Source organism: Carassius gibelio, chromosome B23, assembly GCF_023724105.1.
Source record: "Carassius gibelio isolate Cgi1373 ecotype wild population from Czech Republic chromosome B23, carGib1.2-hapl.c, whole genome shotgun sequence".
NCBI lineage: Eukaryota > Metazoa > Chordata > Actinopteri > Cypriniformes > Cyprinidae > Carassius > Carassius gibelio.
The window spans coordinates 21478257-21495866 of NC_068418.1; the positions used below are offsets into that span (position 1 = coordinate 21478257).

At 37.5% G+C, this 17610-nt stretch overlaps 2 protein-coding genes across 2 annotated transcripts in view; one reads left to right on the plus strand and one right to left on the minus strand.

The window, feature by feature from the left end:
• Positions 1–545: 545 nt before the first annotated feature.
• On the minus strand, positions 546–15824 carry LOC128011711 (nuclear receptor subfamily 1 group D member 1). The gene is made up of 8 exons (XM_052594399.1): positions 15190–15824; positions 8307–8588; positions 8074–8162; positions 7834–7978; positions 4239–4813; positions 2893–3078; positions 2394–2604; positions 546–1900 (listed from the first exon to the last, which is right to left on the minus strand). Exons 1-8 carry the CDS (start codon positions 15203–15205, stop codon positions 1704–1706), a joined length of 1701 nt encoding a protein of 566 aa, XP_052450359.1. The 5' UTR covers positions 15206–15824; the 3' UTR covers positions 546–1703.
• The window catches only part of LOC128011712 (retinoic acid receptor gamma-A), a 77888-nt gene continuing 62776 nt past the window's right edge, over positions 2499–17610 (plus strand). Inside the window, exons 1-2 of the mRNA XM_052594402.1 lie at positions 2499–2653; positions 8081–8170. The gene's annotated coding sequence lies outside the window, so the exon portion shown is untranslated. The remainder of the gene's footprint in view (positions 2654–8080; positions 8171–17610) is intronic.

The window sequence follows — 17610 nt, forward strand, 5'->3', positions numbered from 1 at the left end:
TCTACTGAGGAAATGCATGACAATCTACATGGTTTGTCTACTTCGTTTATCTTAACAAAGCAGAAAGCATTCATTGGTGTTAGAATATAAGCCTACCATCAATAATTTTTCATTATTTTGGGAATTTAGTCAGCAAGCAATATATACACTACCTATCATAATTTTAAATAATTCATACTATATATATATATATATATATATATATATATATATATATATATTATATGTTTATTGCACAACAAGGTGCAATTATTTAATAAAAAATAAGAAGAAAAATTAGCCAAAAAATATATATTAGAATAATTACTGAACTATCTGAAGATTGGACTAATGGCTAAATATGTATCTTTGCCATCATTGAAATATATTAAAATAGAAAAATTATTTTAAATTGGAAAACTATTTCACAAATATATAATGACATTTAAAAAAAAAAATACTATTTTACAAAAAATCTAATCTTGGTGAGCAAAAGAGACTTTTTCCAAAAACATTATATATGTAAAAAAATATATATATATATAAATAAAAACAGAAGACATCAAAATAGATAATTTCATATTTATATTGGTTCTACAGAAGAAATCAATTTACAAAATATACATTACCATATGATTGATGACCATATAATTTACCAGCCATAATAACAATTGACTCAGCTGATCAAATCAACCACAAATTCCTTTTTGACATGCTTTGTGATCTTAGTAAAGGCTGTAAAGATACTGTGCTGGTGGCAGAAGTTCAGGGGCTCTTTCTAAAGACACACAGATGAACAGTCCATTCTTACAAGGCACCAAACGCCCCATCTCAGTCAAACACACCAACCTCTGTCTCTGAACAGGCCGTTACATCAGTGGAAATGTGCAATATTTACAGTAAGAAAACAACAGAAAACTACAAAACATAACATGCGTAGGAGAGAATGCTGGTTTTGTTTCCCTAGATTCAGATATATTCATAAAGGAGAATGTGTGATAATCTGACTTACTGCATTCACCTTGACAATAATAATAAAAAAGTGAACAAATATGACAATTTCATCTATTTTCAAAAGTGAAATGACATTTAAAATCGAAGTTAAATGGTAACTAGAGTTGTTGCCAATCCAGTAAATCTTGTGTAATTAAATGTTACACACTAACACAGGTGACAAATGTATTATTCTTGTCTCAAACTGATGTTTTAATGTGACGTAACTGTATAAGTGATATCTATGGCTTATGTACATGGTATTTCATTCCCTTTCTCAAACACACAGGCACATACACTCACACAGTTGCCTTTAAATGGTCCTTAAAATTACCTTTCTACTGTATACTACAGTGTGTTTCAATGCGCAGGCATTACAGAGGAATGTTCAAAAGGTATGTGTAAGCTTATTTATGATGATATGACTGGTGCAACATTCCCTCTGATAAAAATAATCAACAATGTTCTCGAGGCCAACTGAACAAAAGAGCAATGCATGTATGAAAATGATTTGCGGAAGCTTAAATGGAGATATAGTCTTGTTTAGAGCTTGCTGAAAGCCATCTGTTCATTGTGTTTCTCATTAACACACATAATAACGAATGGTTCCTATGGGACCATGCTTAACATCTCTTCTTCTAAACGAGCAGTCTTTCTCTTAACCAGGACAGGTGTTCTCTGATTGGCCGGTGGTGTCCGGTGGTTGAGTTCCAGCTGCAGCGAGTGATAGCTCAGGGATCGATGCGGAAAGCCAGCAGCTTGTCGGAGTGAAGGTTGTTGAGGGTGTGCAGGTCTGGCAGACGCAGGAGCAGTTTAGAGAAAAGAGAGCTGTCATCAGGGTGGCGACGGGTGACAAGGGTGCGAAGCGCTCGGATGAGTCCTTCCTGTAACTGTTCCACAGCTACTGTATCCGAAATGCCAGAGCAATCTGTGGATAAATGAGGAACAATTTATTATTTAAAAAAAAACAACAGAAAAGTGAAATTAAATATTATGAGTAAATTATAAAGGTATGTATTTATATATATTTATTTATTAAAAATTTTTTGGAATTGTGATTGTTTTTTTAGTATTTAATGTTTGATTTAAAATAATTAAATGCTCAAATAAATGTAGTATATTCTTAGTTAATGTATGTTTTTTAGTAAAAATTTAGAAATTTTTGTTTAAACAGACTTCCATTTGAGTTTCAAATTTATATAAACCATTTGTCATTTATCAGTTATCTGCTAAAACATAAAAAATAAGTAGTTTATCAGTATCAGATTTTTAATATTGCACTAATGAGCATCCCTTTTTTAAATAATTAACTCAGTGTGAGCGTATTCTTCACATCTCCAACACTAAGCATTAGCAATAATAACAGTGATACGTGCCTTGGCAAACAGCACTGATTCATTTGATTCCTGTGTTGCTCTTACCTGCAGAAACCAGCACCACCGCCATAAAGAGAGCCATCTCATCTGACTCCAGGCCCAGAGAGCTCAGCTTGGAGCTGAACTCGAACATGGCGTCCAGCAAGGAGCCCATGCCCAGACCCCTAAGGGTGAGGAGAGGATACGTCTGCCCGTTCAGGAAAGTCACTGTTCTTTCCTTGTGGTTGAACAGTGAGCAAAACCTCACCATGAGCACCTGTAAAAAGACAGCATGATCAGACGGATTCAAAAAGAAATTTACCCAGGTGATTTTTTTGTTTTCAATCTCAAAATATTTTCATCATTTGTAGGGTGTTAACACTATGAAGTTATCTACACGTTAGTTTGTTTGTTTTGAGTGATCTGAAGTGTCAAACTGTGGCTTAACAAATCGCGTGAGTTTGAGTTAGGCTGACTGGGAAATCTAGAGGCCTAGAAATGACACTCTTCACCTTTAATAGAACAGACGGGGAAGTAAACTTTAGTAGAAATGTGTAATCAGTACCTGGAAAGTGCCTGCTTTGAGCAACATGACTTGATCATGCTGGCAAAGCTCCTGGAAGCCCGGAATGCCCTTCGCGAACTCGACTACTTCACGTACAGCCGGGGTGAAGCACTGAGAGAAAGACTCCCACACCTGCTGGCTGGAGACGCCAGGTGCGGACACAGGGTATGCGTTCAGTGGACAGGCCTATGATAGAGATGGTATATATCATTTGAATGTTTTATTAGCATGTATGCTTAACTTTCATGTTGTGTTTCGGTTATCACATTGGATTAAAACCTACTGACTTTGCTCACAAAGGGTAAAAAAACCTCCAAAATAAAATCTTTAATAAGAATTTTTTTACTTTTCTGGGATATTTTTTTCACTGTTACACCTGTGAAGTGTGAAAAAAATGACCGGCTTACTGAGAAAAATAACCTATTAATTCATTGTTATGATATATTATTACCAAATATTGGATTCAGTTTTTTGGTCAACTTTTTATCCATTAGCACAAGTTTTGTATTTCTTTTTGTACTCACTGGCCTTAGTTTTTGAGTGAATATTGCCAGACTTTTCCACAAATAATTGTCATTGAGGCCTATGGCCAAAAAAGGAAAACAAAACCCGTGTTGACTGACAGAAAACCAGTTTGCAAAGGATTCAATCCAAGATTTGGTGATACTGCACAGTAAATCTATGAGCAGTTTTTAAATGGCCAATCCAACAGAGAACACCAAATTAACCAGGGGTTAAAGTGTCCCTGTTATGGATTTTTGAAAAAGACCTTTCATGCAATTTGTAACACAGCTCAAAGTGAATTAAAACATCCTACAAATTTTGAAATCTGAAAGTGAACCATGTATAAAGTTATTGTCTCTCAAAAGAAAGAGTCGACTCTGAATCATTGAAAAATTAATCGTTGAGCGAATCGTTTGGGAGGCTTTGAGCAAATAAGAAATTGAAAGTGGTTTTGACCTTGCATGGGTGTCAACCTGTTGTTGGGGACTCCCAAAACCAAAATATCAACCTTTCATAACCCATAATAGGGTTCTTACTTTATTCCTATACACATAATATTGGTGCTATAATGAAACAATAACATGACAAACTCGTAGAAATAAAGGTTTCAAAAAAAGGATTTCACAGCAATGCAACAGAAGAAACATTTTTGGGTTCCTAAAGAACCTTTCAGTGAACAAACAAACCTTTATTTTCTTATTGTAAAAACATTTGAATAATCTACCAAACATTCTTTCACTATAAAGAAACTTTTGCACAATATAAAGTTCCATGGATGTTAAAAGTTCTTCATAGAACTAAAGATGGCAATAAAAAAAGTATGTATATTGAACCATTCTTACCAGCACTTTGGAGCCAGCAGCCAACTTAAACGGACACGAGGCCTGGGTTTGGGACTCGCCAGTCACGTAGCTGTTGTAATCGACCTGAGTAGGTTGTGAGGATGAGTTGGCGCTCATCTGGAGGTGATTTTGGCTGAACGAAGGAGCGTAGCTGTACCGATTACTGTCCACCGATGAAACCGAGCATTTACTGTCACTGGAAGCAACCGGGCAGCGAGGTGGGGCTGAGAAGCTTTCGTGAGCAGTCGCGTGATACCCCACGAGAGGGTTCACATGAGGGTAGTTGCTGTCCTGAGAAGGGTTGTTTTGAAAGGTGCTCGATCTGCTGCTGGTGTTTATGTTGCCCACACGCTTGCTCAGGTGGTCCTGCGTGTTTGTGAAGATGTCCTGGTAGGCTCGTGATAAGGCACCAATGGCCTCTTTGGATTGGTTCTCGCTGGGGCTGGGAGGAAGTTCGCATGGTGGTGAGGTTTCCATGCCCATGGGGGACGATTCGTTGAGGCTGTTCATGTAGCTCTGCATCTCATCCAAAAGCCGCTGCTTCTCTCGTTTAGGGATTCGGCCAAAACGCACAGCTAGGGGTCAGAGAGAGAGAAACAATTGGTTGACAACATGGACAAGACAACATAAAGCTATAATATGGTTTCTTAATAAATGTATTTGCTTTATCTGTATGTTATTTTACAGACCAAAAATGTTTCTTTATATGGACAAAAACTAAAAACTAATTCAAAGTATCTTTGAATATCTCACAGAAGAATGTAAATCAGGGTCAGTAAATAATGGGTGAAATATCTCTTTAAATGCATGGCGAATTTTCATTTCATATTGGCTCTTAATATAAAATTTTTGATTAAAAAAAATGCCTGGGATTTATCTGAAAAAAGAAGTCTAAGGCAATGGTAAAAAATACACAAGATGTTGCGAAACCACTGCATTTCTATGCGAATCAATGATAATAAAGATCCTGCCTGATCGGTTATCAAAATACCCATGTCCCATTTATTTTATAATAAAGCACATGGCAGCATCAGAAATAGCCTAGTGTGACAAAAAAAAGTGAAATATTGTCTGAAAAAATTGCTTTGGAAGTGAAAAAAAAAACACTCAAAAATAGCACAGCTGCAGTGTAGGAGACAACTTGCTATCTAGAATCTTTGGTCGCTGTGGTGTAGAATATTGATGATCAGTAAATGCGTTAGTCATGTTTTTAATGCTTTCGCATCTTTCACAAGCCCCTCACTCTTTTCTCCATCACCACCCCCTCCTCTAAGTAAATCTGTCAGCTGTTGAATCTAAAAATAGCACCAATGCTACCATATGTTTCCTCCCCCCACTCTTCATCTCTCTCCGTCACTACCTCTTCCTCTCTTCATCCCTATGCTACTCTCACTCCTCTCTGAAGCTGTAAGTAGGGCAGTGGGGCAGGCAGAGCGTGATGACAATGCCACGGGAATTGGAAGATAAACTAATGACCGTGGTGGGGAGAGGACAGGAAAACGCAGAAGAGAAGAGAAGAGAAGAGAAGAGAAGAGAAGAGAAGAGTGTAACTTGTCAGATTGAGGTTGCAGTAGATGTAAGGTATTATGGCACATCCTGGGTTTACAGGATGAGAGCAGAAGGAAGGCAAGTGGCAGAGATGTTCCATACAGTATATCATATATGTCTCACAACTCCTGCATCTGAGAAAATTAAAGAAGCCAAAAAAAAAATGTCCCACTCTTCTGTAACTAACATGCAATAGTTGCATGTGTTATCCTGCAGGATGATCAATATTTTGCATTGCTAAGTCCATAACTGACTTGCCACTTACCAATCAGGGTTGTGTGCCATTTAGAACTCAACTGAAGATGCCTTTTAAACTGCAATTCAGTCCCTGAATTTCAGCTCAATTTGTATTGTATTGTTTGGCAAACCGGATACAAAATTGTTCTTAGATTTGAATGTAGGAAATCAGAATTAAATTACTGTAATTTTTAACTAGTAATGCAAAATAAACAATGCATTATTTTGTCAAAAAGAGAAAAGTTAAAAAAGCAGTGTGTATGTTTATAGATAAATATTTTTTTTTAGTTGAGATAAATCAGATCTTCTTATTGTCATTCCAATTCAATTTCCTGAATTCAATCCAGGTCTTAATTGATGTAGCAAACAGGATGCAGAATTGCACTTTTAAAACTTAAACTGAAATAAAAATTAAAAAAGTTAATATTACCAATTCTAACTAGAAGAGTTAAAACTCTGAATGTTGTTTTAACAAAAGTTTACTTATTTCATTTTTTTTTTTTTTTTTTTTTTACTTTAACATAACAATTCATTTCTTAGAATGCATTGCCAGTGTTGAGTTTGTTTCAATGGCAATTAAGTAAATTCCTCTTCCTGTCATTTCAATTCAAATTCCACTTCCACTTCTGGTGGGTAGTGGCCAGTTCAAATTCCAATCCACCAGTTCAGAATTTGACTTAAATCTGTTAAATTCAGTTCAAATTCTCAGAATGAATCTGAAGACTAGGGTTCTTCATCCTGTGCAAACAACTTGACACACATAGCTTAGGGCGCTGCACTGATTACTAACAAATGGCAAGTTCATAGCGGAAGTGAAACCATGCTACACCATCGTGTCAAACCAAACATCTGTTTGTACCGCACAACCGAAATTAAACTAAAGACTGCAGTAAAGTGAAATGAAATCAGGGCGTCTACTTTATTGTGGTATTTGAGGCCGTTGCATGAGGTTTTCCTGTTTGTGCAACAGAACCCGTCAGAGAAACAGGTTTCTAGGTTGTGGGCCCTAACAATTTCAGGAACTAGGGTAAAATGACTGTTTACCTCCCCCACTTTGTAACCAATAGACTCATTTCTGTTAGTGCCCTCTTAGAATAATATCCAGTGCAATCTGTTATCATAGCCAAACCTAACTTTGAAGCACATCCGCTGGTAACCATGAGAAATTCTGCTGAGAACCTGACTAAATAGGTCACAATGTACAAGTATCAGTTTATTTTGCTAAATTTCCAAAAAAGTTAATTGGACAAGATTTATCATTCATTTCAGTGTTATTCGGGGGTTAAATTTCCGCCAAAGGCATTGTTCTTCTAAGGAGTTCAGATGCCTTGCTTTTTTCTGCATCCCTTGCTTAATTTTTGCTGCAGCACAACATTAATTGCTGAGGATGTTATAAGGCCACAAGTGTGGTAATCAAGACGCCCGTGTTCCAATTTCTCAAAATAATTCTTGTATTTGCTGCAGTTTTCCAGATGACAGATAGCTTCAGGGACTGCGTGACTCCATCCCTCATAAATCATTGTCTCTAGGAGGGATTGGGAGGCAGAGCTTAGGGAACGTGCGAGGGGGAAGGGTAAACCGATTGAGAGAAGGAGGCGAGAAAAAGAAGGGACCACAAAGGGCAAACGAGAGACAGAAACGAGTGCAAAACAACTCTCTTGAAAGTTACCAACGGTGCAAGACTAAAAGAGGAAAGTAGGTTGAGGGGGAGGGGGGCGGTTGGGATGCTTGGCTTGAAGAATGCAATGAAAATACGACTTTTCACTATTTGTCATATGTCAGTGCCCTGATAACCTCTTAAAATTCTCACCGTCACGGGACATGCCAACAGACAGGCATTTTTTGAAGCGGCAGTGTTGGCAGCGATTGCGGTTCATGCGCATTATTAGGCAGTTCTCGTTCTTCACACACATCTTGTAGTTAATGTTCTGCTGAATGCTGCGGCGGAAAAAGCCCTGCAAAGAACAAGACATTTTATATGATAAACTACAATGACATGACAGAAAAGACTCATGCATGTTTGATTTATCACAGGCTTGTTCTCTCTCACCTTGCAGCCTTCGCATGCATGGACACCATAGTGGAACCCTGATGCGATATCTCCACACACTTTACAAAGGAGCACCATGCCTCCAGTCTCTGCTCAGGTAAAGATAGAAACAGAGAGAGAATGGGGTCAGGACGTACAAGAACGCATGTCCTTAATATTGGGGACTCGTTATTCCTTTGTGAAAGAAGATGCTGACATGTGTGATGCAGGTACTAAAAAGAGAACCGACTTACTGGTAAATGTGCCAGTGAATCCACAAGGCCTTTTGCCGGCGATGGGATGGGAGTAGCTCTGTGAACCTGCAGTGGCGTTGTTGTAGATTTCAGGGAACTGAAATACCAGTTTTGGAGAAGGTGCTTGCTGCTTGAGAGCCCCAATCTCGGTGAACGTAACCTCCTCTGGGGAAGATGGCTGGGAGTGAGAAGATGGAGATTGGGTTTGATAGCCACTAGAGGGGCTTCCTGGGCTTCTTGGACTGGCACTGCCATTACTACCAGCATAGAGTATCACACCGCCTGTAAAAATACAAGAGTATATGAAGCCTTTGAGTGGGAAAAAAACATAAAAATGGAACTTTATTTTGTTAGTAAATTTCATTATGTTGCATTATCACTAGTCTTTCAAACACCTTACATTTTAACACGCCTAGTTAAAAGTTAGAGTTAGGGTTAATTTCATGTGCCCCAGTTCAATTTGTTGAACTGGCATATTTGCAAAGTCTAATTTGCATTGGCATTAAACAATGCTAAATGCTAAATATGTCTATTTAGGCTGAAAGCCTTTTAGATATTATAATGAAATGTTATTTATTTAAGCCAGCATGTGAGATTGTTCATTTGCTGATATCTTGCTCAAGTCATAAATATATTTCCAGTATTCATTATTTCCTGTTTGGCTGTTTGGAGTAACTTCCTTGTTACTCTACAATCAAATTCCAGGTTCACAACAAATGTGCTTATCAGTTTATTAATTGGTTCTCGGATTTTCATGAATGTTCACAAGAAAGTCTACATCATTGCTGATCCTGAAACAAAATTCCCATCAAATAGTCAGAGTTAAGGGATAAGTTCGAGGAAAATCAGTTTTAGGTTCACAACCATGAATAGGTGTTTCTACACTCTGTTGTTACTCAGCTATCATCATGTCCCTCTGGTTTTAGGAATTAATCATAGTTAGGGTTAGGTTTAGGTGTGGGATCTATGTTTTTTGATTCAGCATCTACCAAAAATTTTGATCTAGGAAAATGTATAACTTGGGAAAACCCCGCTGACCAATATTAAGCGAAGTATGCTAATATGCTGTTCTGAATTCAGCAAGTGTTTTTTAACTCGAGAAATGCTCCGACTGATTCAGTCCGTTTTAGAGAATCGACTCACTGATCGATCAAAAAGATCCGGTTCAAAATACTGCGGACAATACAACCGCGTATCTCTTTGTTCGCTATCTGTCAGGGTCTAGGGGTATTATGTGCGGGATATTTAACCGCTTGCAGCAGCTTTCAGAAGGGAGGTGATGTAATGATCTAAACGACTGGGAGTGAGTGAGGTTTCCTCCGTAAGAACGATCTCAAGCGTTAAAAATAAAGACAGGTCTACAGCATCATATTGCGACGATCCCCATTTTAGTGCACTCAAGAGGTTTACGGTTTGGTGTTGTTACACGTTACTTTAAATGAAACCATCGGCTTGTTTTATTTCCATTCCCCTGCAGGTTTCTCTTTCTCCCTCTGGGTTTCTGCATCCTATCGCATCCTCTCCGGTCATGCGCTCAGGATGAGCTGAGGCACGATCTCACGTGTTTGCGACGCGAGCTCTCCCGCCTCTGCTCTCCAATAATAGCCCTGGCATAGTGCCCCAGCCAAAACTGCACAACACCTGACCGCAGCCTCACATGGATTCCTGACACCGTTCCTACCCAAACCAAATCCGCAGTCTCGTGTAAACAGCTACAACAATCGTATCAAAAGCTACATACACAGGGACTTTGCGATGATGTTACGGTTCCCACACAGATGCGTCTCCAGTGAGAGGGGCAACGAGGAGTCACGTTTTGATAGAATGTGCACCGTGGCTTTCAGATTGACTTTTTAAACAACCCAAGAACACAGTCGGTCAAATCTGGGCCAAGAGAATGCGATTTAAAGCCGCAGTGTCCAAAACGTTTCTTGCACCATGGTGATTTAACAATGAAATGCAGTGGTGTCTTTCAACAGGCAAAGTTATTAATGATATTTTTCATAAACAAAATGATTCTTGCTTGTGCAAACAACGATGCTGGAAGCTGACCTTGCCGTTTTCACACTATTTACGCCACTATTTAGGCCAGTATTAGAGTCAGTGTCTCCATATGTGACCCTGGACCACAAAACCAAACATTTATTCAACCTCATGACATTGCAAGTGCACATGAGTATCTTATGTAGAACACAAAAGAAGTTATCACAATGTTAATGGCCAGTGGCCATGGCTGGTTCCCATTCACTTTCATTGTATATTCCTTTGCTGAATGTTTTTAGTTTAACTATGCCTTTAATACTGTGCAGTGCTTATGACAATATCTAAATAGTTCCTTATTACTGTCTTTCAATCTGTGTTTTCCACATAATTTGGAACCCTTCTGTGGTAAACAAGTTCAAACTACCAGTAAATAATTGCCTTACTCCTTTGTGTGTTTTTTCACATGCTGCACGCGGTATTTATTTAGCTCAAGTGTTTTTGTGATCCCTCCACTGGCACGTGCAATAGGACTTGTTGATATACTGCAGCGCAGGATTTTACAGCCTTGTGATAGTGAGTCCTACCTGAGTGTATTACTCAGTCCTGCCCAACTCACAAACCCCACCCACTTACACAGAAATACTCACACCTGGACACACGTGTGAGGCCACAGAGGTTAGACAGACAAATGACATTATAGATAACAGGACATGCCCGTTATTAAACCAAACCATAGCAGCTGGGGCACAGTTGTTTTTAGCACCAGTTTCACATGATTGCAAACCAGTCTAAGGCTTTAATTAGATATTAATCTAAAATATGTAGGTGTGATATCATTTTGTCTTTTTTCCTGCCCTTTATGTAAATAACCAGTTTGAACATTAAGTGAAGATAATACAATTTCTAAAAGCTAAATGAGGAGCCATGCACATGTCATTGCAAGCCGGTACAAATTAAGGTCAGTGGAAACACCAGCATTAGTTGAAGAATCAGCAGGTCTCTTTGTGAGCTTAGGCAACCCATGCAAACCCTAATCTGCTAGTGAGCAAAGGCAGGCGTAGAAACGTGAGGACTTTGCAGGGACAATTATTCCCTCCTCCCTGGTCTCAAATACTGGCATGGTCTCCCTTCCCTCCCTCCCCTGAGGAAAATAGCTGAAATACTCTGCCTTGCATGACCGCAATGTTTTGTATATCTGCCTTGATATGCAGCATATTAACATTTCTGCATTTGTATGGGTTTGGGCAGGAATGCAAGAAAGTAATGTGAATGTAAAATTATCATGATAAAAGCACATACTTTCACTTTTTAAAACTTATTAAACAAGCATGACATTTGCTTACTATCGAAGGAGATGTGCTCATATATAGATTAAATGGGTTATTACAGGATAGAACTTTCATAAAGTGAATATGAATACAATTTAAAGCCAAAAGTTTTCAAACTAGAGTTCTCAGACCCTCAGGACGTTTCAATACATTTAAAACATATTTAGTAAGAATATTATATTCTTTTATATTAAATTATATTATAACATTTAGTATTTAGTAAAAAAAAATTCTCAATTTTCAGCTCTCCTTTCAATGTAAGTACTACTTATAGTTGTTATTTGTGTTGAATATTTCTAGAGAGTTTTCTTCTTGCTCATTGGTCATATGTTCTATTAAAGCTGCTTTGAAACTATTTAGTATAAACAATATTTTAGTATATAAAGTATCTTTTTTTAAATAGTTTAATTGAAAATCTTCAAATATTGTAAAAAGGTTTTTGTATCACTAAATTCAAAATATTTAAAATATTATCCAAAAATGTTTTTATATATTTTTTAACAGTTTGTTTTGCTTAGTACTGTCTACAATATAATGTTTAGCATTTTCCACACACGGTATAAATAAAATAAAAAAAAACATTGAGGTCATAGGCATATGTATATAATCATAAACTTGGATAGGTAATTTCGTCCATTGCAGATTGTTCTCATACTGTCATGAAGCTGTTTATGCGAACCGCTCCAGAGGAGAAGTTGCATGAGGCGGGAAAACGTGATGAGGCGCTACACTGACTGCATGAAATCGCTGACCCACTGACCAACCTCCCCTTCCTAACGTATAATCCGCATCAAAACACAATCATTGAAAGAAACAGTGAGGGCGGGGGCGTGGAAATCACGCGCTGCACGCGGCTGAAAGAGCGCATGCACGTGAGGACGATTGTAGGCGCGAGGGATGCGTTCGGTGGGAAGATACGCGCGCTGCGCTCCCACAAGCAAAACTAAAAGCCTCGCGCCTCTCCTATAATTGAAAAGCACTATAAAATAGAGGCAAGCGGCTATATAAAATGGAGGGGGGTGGGTGGATGGTCCGTTACTCTGCTTCTGGAACTTGTCATTCACCTCGTGAGCACAGAGCATATAGACTTTATGTTTGATACGTATTTAAACCATTGGAACGTGTAACAGAGTTCCATAAACGTCACAGCGTTTGTTTTACACCAATAATGAAAATAAATGGAACATTATAAGCTAATGCAAATTATTCAAGGTCCCGTTGTTGTACAATAGACACATGGTCGCTGTGATTTTGCCAAGTAAGACAAGTTCAACATTAAAATCTTTTGAAGATGCTGATTCGACATTATTGTCCAAAAATATAAACTTAACCCAATCACCTACCCCTACACCTAACCTCAACCATAATTTATTCCTAAAATCAGCCTGAAATGATAGCTGATTAACAAGGGTGTAGAAGCACCTGATTGTAAGCCTAAACCAGATATTTCCTTAAATGTTATATCTCAATTCCGATTGGTTGATTGTAATTTTGTTCCAGGATCAACAAGGATGCTGGTCCAGGAACATGTTGAACTTGGTGAAATCATACTCACCATAGTCACATATTCAACAGAGGTTTCATAAGTGGATTTGTAAAGCATCTGTCATCAGTAGGTTAGTAAACCAAACCAAATTTGCAATTTTTTGCATAAGGGACAAAAAGAAAAAACTGGAGTAGGCTACACAATCTAGTCCCTTCGAAAATAAAAGATTCTTTTTTTTTTTCACCTTAAAATTCCTTATTGTAGTTTGGTAATTTTTTGGGGGTCAGTTTGGGTAATACTGACTTTTTGAATGAAAGCAGTTTATTCAGATGTTACCACATGAAGCACATTTGGAAACCACACACATACACATTTATTCTATTCCTTTCAGGTTTCAAAATGTTTAAGTTTGGTGTGAACAGTTTTTTTGTTAACCTGTATGTAATAGACCTATATAATATCAAACATCATATTGGTAATTGGACATGACATTAAACAATTCTTTGTATCAGTCAAAATTGCAATATTGTTGCATCCCTAGAACTCCATGTGGGCTGGATCTAAAGTCACATGTTTGAGTTGATGTAGTGTGTTTACTTGTTAAATGTCACAGGAAATCTGCTTCCTTGTTTCCTTTTTTTCAAGCTCTTAAAAGGTCATGTGATCAAATGTTATTACTTCCTTGTCTTTAATGACTTTATGCAGCAGGTTATTGCACCTCATATTTGTTTTTCTTGCTTTCAAGGCTTTCTGTCAAACAGAGGGTGAATTAAGAGGGTGTGCCAGGCACGAGACAGTTTTTCCATCACCTGTTCTGGAACGTGACTGCAGCTTTTGTAAATGAATCAGCTGTCAATTAACATTGAAGTGGACTTGGTTGACTGAGCCAGCATGTAATTGGCCGTTGGCTAACCTCGGTGATGAACCACTACTCAAATAAGCTTAACCGGTTAACCTCCTTTGATGAAGGCTGCATACTTGAGTAAAGTAAAATTATTGTAAGCTTTATAAAATAAATGAAAAACGAATGCAGCTTTAGTGCATGACCACCCATGTACCCCAAGAGTTCACTAACTTTCCATAAGTGTTGGTGGTACAGTGAATAATGTCTTTTGACTCTTGCTTTTCTATTTACTGTATATTCCAGTTGCATGATGTTTGTTTTGAATATCTCGTGTGATTAATGGCCATACTGTAGTTTACACTAGTAAAGTGTGCTGATGTGCCAAGTTTGACAGCGCACTTGGACCATCTACATACACGTGAGTTTGTTTTCATGGCTAGTACCAGGAAGTTGTTAGCGCACACGCGTGGTTTCTAAATAGATTCCATGAAAGCAATCACACAGGGTTTATGACAGCAGTTACAGAAGTTATTCTAAGTATAGTAATGTTTATCACCATCATTTATGTGATTCACACATTGGATTAGACTGATGCTATATTTAGGTGCACTTTGTAGTCTTTATGCTGAACTGATGATGAGTCTAACCAGCGCAATCAAAAAAGCATGCAGACGCCTTCATGACACCAGTCATTACTGCAAAACCAGTATGTATCACATAATTCACTGCAGCACTGTAAAACATCTTTGTTTTGAGTATAGTTCAAATGCAACTTGCGGATTTCAGAGTGAACACACAGGGAATATATTAAAGTTTTAGAACCATATGCATTGTGCATCAAAATACAGTTTAAGCAGTTAACACAAAACATGACATGTACATTTAATTAATTATGATGTATAAAATGCATAGTAATCATAATAATATTAAAACTCTAAAGCTATTAGAATAAGCATGTCTACTATCCTCAGTACTGTTAATGTAATTGTGCATTTAAAAAAAAAAACATTTAATCAGAAAACAAAAATGTATACAACCTTTAAATGCACAGAATTATGAGTTCAGCATTTGTATGAAATGCCAGGTTGATTATAATAAACATATTAAGCCCCATCATCGATAAAAGGACATTTTTATGAAAAATAATAATAAGCTATATTAGCAGTAATAATATTGCATTATAAAAATATAAATTGTAAATACAACAACAATAATACTACTAATAATAAATGTATTACTTACCAGGACTGCTGTCCATCTTTGATATGTTTTTCAAGATCCTCTGTCTTCAGAACTATTATCTTCGAGAAAGTCAGTGTGGGTCAGTGTGTTAAAGTCTGGTGAAAACAGGTATAAAAGTCACGAAATGCCTGTGCATACAGTGAGAATCCCGAAGAAGGCAGGCAGTATCTCGAGCACAGAGCATTTGGCAGCGGACACACAAACAGTCGGTAAAAATAGAGTCGGTCACAGGTGTGCAGACACTTTCCGCGCGCAGCTACCTGTACCCTGCTCTTGATCTAGTGTGAAGGACGCGTTAGGTGCGCTGGGTAATGTCTCTCGTCTGTCCGTTCATTGTCATCAGCATCTCTGTGGGACTGTCAAACTCCTGGCCATGCACACGCCCTTCCACACCCACATCAATCACGTTTTAGCATGACTGGCAAATGTGACTGGGTTTAGGAGAGCCGTCAACCTCCGTTGTTGTCTTTGGCAGGGATTTATCTCACTCTAACGTGCCCCATGATCTAGCTTTCTCTTTCCTCTTGATCCTAGCGTGCATTTTCATTGGCGGGAGTACGTGCTGTTAAAGCCACGCTGCATGCGCCCTCTGCATGTGCCGTGGAAGCGCTTGTCCTACTGACACACATTTTATGCAAAACACAGCGTGAGACTAGGCGACATGAGAGGCTTGCACATGGACTGCAGGAGGGGCTCTGCGTGACTGCTGCCGAGCGGGCCTTTTAAAATCTCTTTCAACATGTGAATGAGGCACAGAGGCATGGCATAAACAAGGGCATAAAACACCTTAGCTGTATGTAAGATGGTAATATAGTATTTATCTGTAAAAAAAAAATAATAATAATAATAAGATAACACAATATCAAATAACTGTTTTGGACAGCTCATATTCATTATAACTTGAACGAACTGGTCTACAACATTAATATGACAGCTAACCCAAAGATCTGACAAAATTCTGTTATCTGATTTCTAATTGTATAGTTGATTCTAGCCTGAATGTAGTTTTGTTGTGTTCTCTTGTTTGCCTAATAGCTATAGCAGAAAAAAAAAAAGTTTTTTTATTTTAGATTGAAGAACAGAATTCAAAGAATGTATTTCCATAAAGAGAGACCCTGCATACAAAACTTCTACTAGAGAGAAGCAAGGGACAACACACACACACACACACACACACTTTTATTCACAGAATAAAAGTGAACAAAAACACAGCTTTTATTCAAAATGGAAATCTTGATTCTTGTGTTACAATATACACTACCTTTCAAAAGTTAGGAGTCAGTAAAAAAAAAAAATAATTATTTTTTCAAAAGTATGAACACTTTTATTCAGCAATGATATGTTAAATGGGTGAAAAATGACATTAAAGACTCATATTGTTAGAAGAGATTTTAATTTAAAATTTAAATAATAAATACAGTCCTGATGAGAACAAAAACAAAACAAAACATGAATGGCAGCATAAAGACTAAAGTGCACCTAAATATAGCATCAGTCTAATCCAATGTGTTAATCACATAAATGATGGTGATAAACATTACTATACTTAGAATAACTTCTGTAACTGCTGTCATAAACCCTGTGTGATTGCTTTCATGGAATCTATTTGCTATAACAACTTCCTGGTACTAGCCATAAAAACAAACTCACGTGTATGTAGATGGTCCAAGTGCGCTGTCAAACTTGGCTCTGACACATCAGCACACTTTACTAGTGTAAACTACAGTATGGCCATTAATCACACGAGATATTCAAAACAAACATCATGCAACTGGAATATAAACAGAAAAGCAAGAGTCACCTCACAATAAGTAATTTGTGCTTTTTTTAAATGTAAATACATAGTAAAGGCAATTTAATATAAAGTGGGACCTACACACACAGAGATATATTTTTTATTTCTTAATAACTGGTTTTGTTTTAATGAAAGCATGTGCTTGTACTGCAGTGGTTAAAATCAGATTTTGGGGGATAATGATTTTTAAACATTATCCCATTTAAACTGAAAGAAAAGCAAAACAGTGTCCTCTTGTGGTTAATAAACGCACACGGCTGCATTTTATGCTAAGGGCGAGGCCAGAAATGTTTTCGTGGGTGGGCCTATATAAAAAAGGGGGTGGGCAAAATGTAGTGCATGAAAAACAGCCATTAACAAAGGCAACTCTGACAAACAAATAATAAAATGCTCTTCCTGTTTTCTGTCGAGTATGATGACTTTTATGGCTTTTCTTATTTTTATTTTTTTACTTGAAGCACTGACAAAAAACACGTATCATACGATTTATTACTGTTGTTGTTATTGATGATGATGATTTAATTACCAGCTTCTTATCGGGTGAGCCACTATTAAAAGTGCTTTACCATTGTGCTATTGTGGCAGTTAATATTAATCTGAAAAATATGAATAATATAGCTTTTTTT